This window comes from Chanos chanos, chromosome 6 (assembly GCF_902362185.1).
Source record: "Chanos chanos chromosome 6, fChaCha1.1, whole genome shotgun sequence".
Lineage (NCBI taxonomy): Eukaryota > Metazoa > Chordata > Actinopteri > Gonorynchiformes > Chanidae > Chanos > Chanos chanos.
This window is the reverse complement of record NC_044500.1, coordinates 10185541-10196336: the sequence shown is the minus strand read 5'-3', so window position 1 is coordinate 10196336 and position 10796 is coordinate 10185541. Positions and strand designations below refer to the sequence as shown.

Here is a 10796-nt window from a genome sequence, read left to right as displayed (position 1 = left end):
TGGAGTTTGTCGGCCTGTTTGTTTACCTGCGGAACTACCCTTTGGACCCTTTGGTTGCTCGAAAGGATTTATGTAAGTTTGGCATTTCGTTTTTGACACTTTTTTTTTTCTCCTCTGACATCACTCTTTAAACTCTGATGTTTTAATGTTTACATTATTTGTTCAATTTCATTTAATATATGTTTAGATTATTTATTTTTTTCTTCTCCAGATGCTGTGTCTCACATATTTAAGATCTGACGTCTGCCTGCGGTTTTTCATTAATTTTTGGACTTGATCTTAAAATTAAACTCCAACATGATTATATAATGGAACCTATGTGTTAAGACAGGTTGTCTTTCAGATGGAGGAGTACATCAAAACATTTTAGTTCATGTTATCATTTTGTTCTGATCTGTTGCGTGGATATTTTCGCATGTATGGTTATATTACATTTTGGAGAAAATCATTTGGGCATACTCCAAGAGAATGTTGCTTTTAGAACAACTTTGGTATGAATATGCAATATATGTAAAAGTTGATCAATAAACACTACAGATTTGACTGTCTTGTTGACCTACTTTTGTCACATATCGTGAGTTAAAAATGTCTACACACAATGAACGTTAAAGCCAATGCACGGAGAGGGGAGCTCCACATTTATTTTCCTGATAAAGGACAAACACTATTAAATAAATGCAAAATATCCGTTGCACACAGTGATTGTAAAACACCATGTAACGAGATCTCGTGGCTTGGCACTTGTATCAGTATCTGAGGAGGCAGATTTTGAAAATCTGCAAACTGCAAGTTGCAAAAGGCCTCACTGGCAGAACAGTTCGTGACTCTTCAACTTTTGAATGGGATAAGTCAGGAAAGTTAGGACGGGATCAGAGGAAAACATGCTTGGTTTGAGTTCGTTTGTGCCAATCATCGCAGCTACTAATGCACGCAGGTTCACTGAATTTTAAACATACTATGTAACGAATTGTCATTCCAAACGTGTCGTTGGTCGATCCATATTCTTTACAGATTATATATTTGGCGCAGATGGCGATCAGTAGCGACATACCCTGTTGCTCTGATGCCCTTGATGCAATGACTGGGCGGGGATTGTTTTCAAAACTAGAAGCAGGGAGATACCAATGAAAATGGCGGCTGTGGGGTCCGCCAAATCCGACAGCGGAGCAGGACAGAGAGGGAAAAACAGGCCTGGCGCTGTCTTGCCTCGGATTCTCTCACCTACACGGGCACTAACGCTGGAAGAGGCCAGGTGTCCGGTTTGTTCAGAAATTTTATTAGAGCCTGTAACTATGCCATGTAGGCACTCTGTGTGTTTGCATTGTTTTAAGCGGACGGTAGAGTTGAGCAGTTTGTGCTGTCCCCTCTGCCGGCTGCGGGTGTCCAGCTGGGCCCGTAAACAGTCCCGGGAGAAAAGCCTGGTAAACACTGAACTATGGGAGATGGTTCGTCAGAGTTATCCAGAGAGATGCAAGCGGAGAATGGAGCAGAGAGATGGTGAAGCTATCGGAGAAGGTATTGACAGCTGATTTATTTTGGGGAAAGATGTGTCGTTGTAAACTGAATTCCCTTAATTTTCATCATATTAAATTTGCCACTATCTACTGCATTTCAGTGTGGATACCTTCAGGTTAGCACGGCCGGTATAGGATTCTTGTCATTTTAGAGAAACTACTCTAAGTATTATTTAAACATTATGTTTCTGTTACTACTGTTTGTGTACTTACTCAAAACAAACGTGTTTGGCAGACTCTGTTGTTTACTTAAGCAACATTTTGTTCAGGAGCTCTGTAACCTTAGCCAGAGTTGTTAATGATCTTTTAGACGACGTTTACACATAGTTGTCAAGCGATTAAACGGAATTGTCGGTGGTGTATTGGTCAAAAACCAACCCCTTATCTGTAGACACGCGACAATGGTGACAGTACTTAATGCTTGTTCCCTGAGTTCAAAATACTGTTGACGTGCTGTTAAGTTGTGTATTTCATGTAACGGTTAGAATACACTAGTTTTGAAGTGGTTATACGTTTGAGTTCAAACTCCTTCCTCAAGCAAATACATCAGGGATTTGACTAGTCCAGGCATGTATGAAGTCCGTAGGAGGAGCCAGTTTTAGCGCTGGTTCGACGTGCAGTCTTGCACCTTGACAGATGTGTTTACTACATACGCGACTATTTAACAACCCCGTGACAAAGAGGGGAAAAAAAAACTTCTTATCGAGAATTAATGAGTGCACCCGTGCTTGTTTTAAATAAAGGTGGAAGGCTGTAGTTGAAAGAGAGCATGACTTTACAAAACAGTTCATCCTCAAAGGCGATTTGTAGTTGGTGGTACTGATTTGACATCCCTTGTGAGGCATTGGCTGATCTTTTTTTTTTTTTTTTTTTCCCCTCAAAGAAATTTTCCGATCACCTGCTCATATTTTTAAACCTGGAGAGATGAGACAGGACTATGAAAATCAAAAACTGAAGGTAACTTTCTCAGCAAATCTCAGCAAAAAAAAAAAAAAACAAATCTTCAGAGCTTTCTGTACAGCACAGTTGAAAATATAGTTTCAGAATTTATAAACTTCATTAATTGTTGTTCAGAACTTTACTGACTCTTCAGTAGGCTAAAGTTATACTGTTTTTTTCCTGTTCCAGGGCACAGTGAATGAGGAGAAGGAGGAGAAAAAGAGGAAAGTGACTCACCATAGAAAAGAGGAATGTGGACCTTTGAAGCACTTTCAAGATCCTGTGGGTCGCTTTTTTATATTATTTTTAAAAAAAAATATGTATATATATATATATATATATATATATATATATATATATATATATATATTTTTTTTTTTAAGATATTTACTCAGTTCTTTAACCAGCAGCTTTGTTTAGAGTTGTTTAGTTTATTTTCGAGAGCAGGGGTAACAAACCTACAGGTTCTGGAATTGTTTGTGGGACAAAGTATCCACCGAATTTCAGTAACTAACTCGAAATCAAACCTTAATCTAACGTTAAGAAAGGCAAGGACACCAGTGGACAGAACCTGATATAGTACTCCACTAAGGACCCAGTGACTAAGTGACTGTCTCAAGAGTGGTGTTGGGCACTTCTTGGAAGGTACCGCTATCTCTCTTTCAGTTCTGTGGAGTGCTGTCCGACTCCGAGAACGAAGAGCCAATTGGGAAGAGGACCAGACACGTATCCGCATTTGTCCGGAAAACAAGATGCTCTCCAGCGTTCACTAAAGGGTAGAGTCACTGTCGTGTTTTAAATAAAGTTCTTCGAGCCAATAACATTCCTTTAGCAGGTGCACTAACAACGTTGGCAAAAATACATTAATGCAATCTGTTCATTTCTGATTGGAAATTGCTTTGTTTGAATAATTAATTGCACCGCGTTGTGTGTTTGTTTTGTGTTCGGACAGGTGTCTTCAGAACAACGTAGTGCAAAGGAGCAGAAGCTGCACTGATTCTGATGAAGGGTGCGGAAAAGTCAGGGGTCACTCCTACCTAGCAACCCCTGAAAAGGTAGACCTCTGATATTGTCATTATGGGATTCCATGTACATTTACTCATGTAGCAAACACTTTGATCCAAAGCGACTTCCAAGACAAGCAGAGCACAAACCATGTAACAGAGCCGCTGAAAATACAGGACATAAAGGGCAGAATGTGACATGGAAAACAGTCCGTCCTCACATATTAGAAGAACCCTGGCCTTCCTTAGCCTTCACTGTCATTGTCATTTTCTCTCACTGGTGGTAAATAATTTTGAATGTTCAAAGGTTTAAACACAATTTGGCACTTTACTAAACGACATCACAGGAACAAACAAGACACTTTCAGCGTTCTGTATTAAATAGATGAAATGGATTTCGTAGCAGTTCATCGTCATTTTGCCGGTAGTTGCCATAGTAATTTTCACAGGAAATCATAGTAATTTTGCCAGCGTTCAGTCTTAATAGCATCACTTACTACATAAACTCTCAGACCTAAATTATCACTGGCGAGATGTATTGTGTATAGGAGGAAAGAATGGTGTGTTATGTATCTCACCCAAAAAGGATATTATTACCTTTTTTTTTTTTCCCCTGTGCTTGTACTTTCACCTTAAAGCTGTTTGTTCCTCTGCTGTAGGCCAACATCACTCATAGTTACAATGCAGGAATCCTCTTGTCGTCGGAGAATAGCCGATCCCTCTCGGCGCCCATCTTTGCCCCTGACAAGAGGCATCACTGGCGGACGATTCTGGCCTCCTCCACCCCCTTCATCGTTCCCCACGCTAAGTCCGAGAGGTCCATCAGCCCGGAGAGTAACGACAGCATCTCCGAGGAGCTCAATCACTTCAAGCCCATCGTCTGCTCCCCCTGCACTCCGCCCAAGAGGCTTCCAGACGGACGCCTGGTGGAACCCACCATCGTCAAGTCCACCCCCAGGAACCTGACGAGAAGCCTGCAGAAATGCACCAGCTACGAGGCCAGTCCCACCATCCTCCAGAAGTGGAAGCAGATCGAGGTGGACAGGCAGAGCATCAAGGTGACGTCCAAAGGGACCATCACCAGTCCGATGGTAGAGGACCTGACCCTCAAAGAGAGTCCCGTTGAAGAGAGAATGAGCCAAACCTGTAGCTGTACCTCAGAAGAGCAGAGAACGCAAGAGCGGCAGTGCAATTGCGGCGCGAAGACGGACGTCTCCGCGACGCAAGGGGGGAAACACGCGGCGCACGACAAGCAACGGCTGATCCCGGATCAGCCCGGCAAGGAGGGAGGCCTTTCGAGTGCACAATCACTAAGCACGCCTGTCGCTTCTGAAACACTAACTAATGCGCGTACTCCCGTGCCCGAGTCAGTCGGTGGCTCGGAAACACGTAACGAACCTACGGACGTTAATCAAGAGCAGAAATCACACTTGTGTGAAAAGAATGCTGGAACTAGTGATTGTACTCTAAGTACAATAGATCCACAGGACCAGAATAAGAGTGATTCCACTGCTAGGAAGTATGATGAGAACAGACCTACCTCAAGAAGGGGCAAGAAGAAGTGCCAAAAGACCAAACACTTGGAAGAAGCCGGACCGATAAAACGGTCCAGGACAGAGGAACAGGGAAGCTGCTCCGCCAGCTCTGCGGAGAGCGACTTTCATGCACAGCGGACACATCAGGAGAGGGAGGACAGAGAACTAGCCCTCAGACTGCAAAGACAATTTGACCGAGAATGTCGGAAAGTGGACAGGCAGAAGGCAAGTCCCGACAGGTACCCGTTGAGATCTTGGACGTCCACGGAGGGAAGGACGAGAAACAATCCACGCAGATCCAGACGCCTCTCTAAAAAGAAAGAGCACCTTAACTACAGCCGTTAAAGGGCCTGGCACTCTTTGCTGTGTCGCTAAATCACCTACATAATCCATCTTTTTTTTTTTTTCTTTTTTTTCCGGTTGCCACTTTAAATTCTCTTTTTGTTTCTTATCGATGCAACACAAAGTTAAGAAATCATGCCTTGAGTCTGTGAATAGTAAAAAGTCCAATGTATTATCAGAAGCTATTTGTTTGTCATTGCAATGAAGTACTATGATACATGTTGTTTTTTCAGAAGCACAGAGACCAAGACTGTTATTGCTTTTTCTTCATTCGCTGTTCCCCCAGTTGCGTTTGTACGGCAGATAAATGAAGGTGTCAAAACCTTTTTTTTTTTTCTTAGAAGAGCATATGTAGCCTGACGGTTCTCTGGAAAGTGCTTTTATTTTTACAATCCGTCTGACTAGAACCCCCATCTTGTCACCAGCCAAAATTTCCTTAAATAATCTGCTAACGTCCCTTCAAATGCCACACACTGGGGCCGTAACGTCTTTGTGTTTTCGTAGTAAGATTTTAAAATGTTAAGAATGCCATGGTGGAAAAAACAGACAAAAAGAACTTTATGCAAAATTATTATTAACTTTATAAAGTTGATACTGTCTTAATTTGAAAAAAAAAAAAAAGCACTAATTGCAGTGGTTGATGTCCATTATATATCATTTAAGTATTCTTTTTAATGATCATTTACTTCTTAGTTTCCTTGTTAGTTTGTTATGTGTTCTTATACACACGCTTTTTGCATTGAACGCTCAGTTATGTCTGCTGGGCTGACGTGAATTTCTGGTCAACAGACACATATGTGCTGTATGTGCCCATATAAATTTGATTGGATATTACTGTGAAAGCTTTAAGCTCGTAAATAAACGGAACGCCGCGATGCATTTGATTTATCATTACGGCGCCGGTGAGATGTGCCGTCTTGTTTTAAGAGATTGGATTTTTTTTTTTGCTGGGGTGTTCTTCTTTTTGTCTTGTGCATTTTATCTAGAGCCATTTTTTTTTTCTTTTGCTAAGACACTAATTCGAAGGGCTACGTTTTTTTGTCTTTGGAAGAACTTTATTGTTATTGATTTTTTTTTTCTTTTTAATTTCCTGCCAGATATCTATTTTCCACATGGCCTGGGCCAAAATGAGCTTTAAACATGCTTAATATCCATAAAGTCTTCACTTTTTTTTCAAACTATGTTGTTTTGCACCACACGTATGCATACGCTTGCATACATACATACATTGATCTTGTATTCACTGTATACAGGTTTGAATGGAGTGGAATGATTGAGTAAGTGCCAAAATGGCTCACTTATATTTTTTACTGAGTAAGACCATCGTTTTATTTGATTTTAACTTTTTTTTCCTGCTTATTCATTTATCAAGAGCTGGGCTTTATTTTCTACACCATAATTCACTTCAGAATGTACAATGAAAATCTTTTTTTGTTTTGTTTTGTTTTGTTTGTTTGTTTAATTTTACACAGTACTGTATACGAACGGGAAGATGGCCGTCTCTAACATACGTTGTTCAATGGAATATAATGCAGTTGGATGTCAGTCAGGTGTAGGGGAAAAGTGAAGGATTTCTTTCTGTCAGGGTTTTGTTCTCCACCCCCCACCCCCCCACCCCCTCCTTTAAAGCACTTGGCTTGTCTTCCACTGATTAAAGTATTTATTTGGTTTTGCATGTCTAGTGTTATAGGTTCAGAGAGCAGTGAAACCTTTACTTTGAACGATTGCATATACAAGATTGGGCTTAATGGACTCATACCAGATGTTGGAGTTATGTATAGCCTTCTGAGACACGGAATTGTGTGTTCTCAATTCAGTGAAATATTTTTAAAAGGTGTTACCTGTAATTAGTGTGCTGAATTTCAATTACAGTCACTAACAAATATGTAGCAGAATTTACATTTAAATATATTTGCATATATGAGAAGCAATTTTCGTTTTGAGCGTATATTTCCCCCACGATTTGGAGGTAATCACAACTTTGTATAGAATTTTTAAGGCTATTCTGGTCAAGCCATAACAAAAATGTTTTACTTGTTTAAAAAATAATTGTCAAAGAAAATTGAAGAGAAATCTCTTCGTAACATTGTCACTCATTTAATCAGAATTCTAATAAACATGTTTGCCTCCTTGATTAATTTAATGTGATTTGATTGCTTTTGTGATAACCATGACTGTGTTATAATGAATGTGTCCACAGAAACAGATGATACTTTGAGCTGAAATTCAGAAAAAAAAAATCACTACTTTATGGATAAGGGATACTGGAATACCCAATGGCTTCAGTTTCACTCTAATATAGGTGGATTGCAGGCCTTGCTTATGACCCCTATAACTATATGATTAGTTTATCCATCAGATCGAGTTAAGATTCGATCTGTCAGTGATCTTCTTACCATGCTGGACCGGTTTACCGCCTCATTTATCAGTAATTACATGCCGTGGGGTTAGTCCAGCAGAGGCCGCTATTTCATTTAGCCTTTTCAAAAGCGGGTAGTTCAAAACGAGGAAGTGACGTTAGGAAAGAATCAAAACAGCCGTTTGGACTGTTTTCTTGTTGGCATGGAGCTCAGTAGACACGACTTCCTAAAAGATTTATAGCGACACTTATCTTCCAACCAGATTTTCGCGTTGTGATGTTGTTGATAAACACAGTTAAAATGGTAATCGTTTAAGTTTAGCGTTCGGTAAGTGCATGTTGTGGAAGAGCACAACAAATGGAGGTGTGCGGTTCGTTCGCTATCTAATTAGCTCGCTAATGTTGGAAACACGCTATACATTATACCGGTTCTGATGGATCTGGTGCTGCCTCCAGCAGTTAGCTTGGCAACAAGTAGTGTTTAGCATAGTTGCTGCTTGCATGCTCGGACCGACTAGGCTCATACTATGCAGAGATGAAGAGAAAAACAGTGAAACTGAGACTTAGTCCTAACGAAGAGGCTGTGCTTGCTCGAGAGGAGCTGCAAAGAAGGAGAAAATTGAGATTACAACAGGTAATCAGCCTATGACCGTGCGCAGTGATAAACTTTGTCGTGGGAGTAAGTCGAACTCTCAGAACGCACCCCAAAGTTAAAAGAGCACATTTTCGTTATAACTTTTTTGTTGGCACTACATTCACGTGACGTAATGAGTCTGTTCTGACTTCAGGTTCGGGAGCAGGAGAGGTATATTGCGCATCAGGTCCGCTGTGAAGTGCGAGAGAGGAGGGAGAGAGAGCTGCAGAACTTGGCCGGAGCGCTGGAGGTTGAATGGCAGCAACAGCAAAGAGAGAGGCTTGAGACTCTGCAGAAAGTCTACCAGGACAGCCTGCAGTGTGTTGGCGAGGGACACAGGAGTGCCAAAGAGAATGTGTGTATGGAGGGGCAATCTTAAATGGATAATAAAGTAGTTTGAGGAATTGATAGAATAGCTGTTACATTGGTGTAATACATATAGTTCATAGAAATTGCTGGAAAATCGCCAAGCTTTTTTTTTTTTTGCAAGATGATGTTAAATGATATCCATCTTGAATGGCGCTTTTAATGCGTCCGAAAATTAACTGTAGTCTCATTTGAATTAGAGCCAGTTAACTTGGACTATAAAACCACAAAATTGATCCATACATTTATTCAAGCTCTACATGGTGTTCATCCTCCTAGGAACCAGACACGGAGGCTTTGGCTAGGAGGAAGGAGGAACAGCAGGTGCGAGCGAAGGAGAGGCATAGGGAGGCGCTCAGAGAGCTCACTCATCGCAGACACATGGAGGAGGAGGAGCGGAGTAGGTCAGTACAGTCACAATAAATAGTGAAGCAGAAACATCATTGTATCGTCGGACAGGCTAACGTCTGTGGGCCAGGTCTGAATGGAACAGACTGTGTGAATGAAAGAGAGTAAACAGACGTGTAGCGGGTGTATGACTGAGCTTTTACACCAGAACTGAGGCGTTGAGTCGATGTTTCTTCCTTGCAGGCACATCACGGCTCGGAAGAAAGCCCTGCTGGCGGAGAAGGAGAGGGCCGCTAAAGTGGCCAGTCTCCCGCCTCCTCCGCCAAACCCCATTGAGGTACAGCGGGCCTCCAGGCACACCTGTTTTCAAGTCTGAGGCTCTTACCATTGACAATAGATTTTGTTGTCCGTTTCTCCCCCGTGGGGCTTACTCCTTACTCCTTTTATGATAGAGCATCGGGTTGAAGACTCCAGGCCCTGTTAAAATGGCGGACGTGGAACACTTCTCCACCACACGCCACCACATGCCGGAGACAGCCGTAGACCGAGAAAGAGACACGGAACAGGTACTCTGATAACTCTCTCTGTTTCTTCCTGATGTACCCGTAAAAAAACCCCTCTCCTTTTCTGCATGTAAATCAGTTTAACTAAGCTCCTCCCCCATGGAATTGTATACGTTAGTCCAAAACATCGCGTTACTGCAAGGCCAGAATTTGCAAAATACAGAGTTAAGCAGTATCTGTGTTTCCTGAGCACTTTGTTGATGTTTTTACTGTTAACAAACTGTTGTTGCTGTCCATAATAAGCGTGTCTTTCTCTCCTTCATAATTCTCCTGTAGCCAGATGCTCGGGAGGCAGCACTGGTGGAGGCACAGCGATTAGAGGAGCTGGAGAAGGAGGAGGCACGTGATAGGCAGGAACAGCTGGAGAAGGCCCGGCTTCGGGGAGGCCATGCCCTCAGGAGAGAGAAGCTTACACAGGTGCCTCTTGGATCAGATGGTTGTTTTAAAAACAGGACACAGTTAGTCTGGTAGAGTTTGCAGTGAGGGTAAATGTGTGTCACAGGTTTCTATTTGTTGTTGAAAATATACAATGTGTGTGTATCCACACAGGCTTATGTGACTGCCATACATATAGTGATACACACCACCCTCTTTTTGTAACAAAATTCTTTGTGTATGTATTTACGCGTGTATCTCGTGTGTGTGTGTGTGTGTGTGTGTGTGTAGGATCGAGCGCGTCTGCTGGCGGAGTTGGAGCATCTGCAGCAGGCTGACCTGCTGAGACGTCGGCAGGTCCTAAACGACATACCGGCTCAGGTCTTCCAGCCTCTCTACAGACGGCAGGAGATGGTGGATGAGCAGCAGAGAGAGCTGGAGATCGCCTTCCAGGACATGTACACGGGAGAGAGGAGTAAGACTTGATTGAACGCGTGTGACCGACTGTCCACGCTTAACTTCTATCGCATGACTCCACATTTGCATTCGTGTTCTATACTCTAAGCGAGGTTATGTAGTCCACAGATTGAAAACTGTGATATGAGATCATGTTATTCATGTGAATTAGGGTTAGGTAACTCGGTCTTGAGATGAAGTTACGTCAGGTTAACCCATTAGCCTGTCAGTGACATTAGACAGAAGTCAGTGTTTGTGAAGGGGGTGTGAGGAACTGCCGATACAGGCGTTGAATTGGTCGCTCTCTTTCATGATTACTGTGATGTCCTCTGACTGCTTTGTCACAGAGGTCAAAGGTGAT

General features: G+C 42.2%; 2 protein-coding genes across 2 annotated transcripts; both read left to right on the top strand.

Moving 5' to 3' along the window:
• Positions 1-1085: 1085 nt before the first annotated feature.
• rnf169 (ring finger protein 169) lies at positions 1086-5489 on the top strand. Its single transcript, XM_030777111.1, has 6 exons — positions 1086-1515; positions 2398-2471; positions 2643-2735; positions 3120-3229; positions 3406-3508; positions 4117-5489. The coding sequence occupies exons 1-6, from the start codon at positions 1125-1127 to the stop codon at positions 5335-5337; spliced, it is 1992 nt and encodes a 663-aa protein (XP_030632971.1). The 5' UTR covers positions 1086-1124; the 3' UTR covers positions 5338-5489.
• A 2739-nt stretch (positions 5490-8228) lies between these two features.
• On the top strand, positions 8229-9417 carry cep295 (centrosomal protein 295). The gene is made up of 4 exons (XM_030777988.1): positions 8229-8327; positions 8482-8682; positions 8973-9097; positions 9285-9417. The coding sequence occupies exons 1-4, from the start codon at positions 8229-8231 to the stop codon at positions 9415-9417; spliced, it is 558 nt and encodes a 185-aa protein (XP_030633848.1).
• The last annotated feature ends 1379 nt before the right edge of the window (positions 9418-10796 follow it).

Bases quoted from the DNA above. Each gene is read 5' to 3' on its own strand.
- rnf169 (XM_030777111.1), top strand. From the start codon at position 1,125: ATGAAAATGGCGGCTGTGGGGTCCGCCAAATCCGACAGCGGAGCAGGA. The intron at 1,516-2,397 runs GTATTGACAGCT...TTCCCCTCAAAG, and splicing joins TGGTGAAGCTATCGGAGAAG to AAATTTTCCGATCACCTGCT. The intron at 3,509-4,116 runs GTAGACCTCTGA...CCTCTGCTGTAG, and splicing joins ACCTAGCAACCCCTGAAAAG to GCCAACATCACTCATAGTTA.
- cep295 (XM_030777988.1), top strand. From the start codon at position 8,229: ATGAAGAGAAAAACAGTGAAACTGAGACTTAGTCCTAACGAAGAGGCT. The intron at 8,328-8,481 runs GTAATCAGCCTA...TTCTGACTTCAG, and splicing joins GAAAATTGAGATTACAACAG to GTTCGGGAGCAGGAGAGGTA. The intron at 8,683-8,972 runs GTGTGTATGGAG...TCATCCTCCTAG, and splicing joins ACAGGAGTGCCAAAGAGAAT to GAACCAGACACGGAGGCTTT.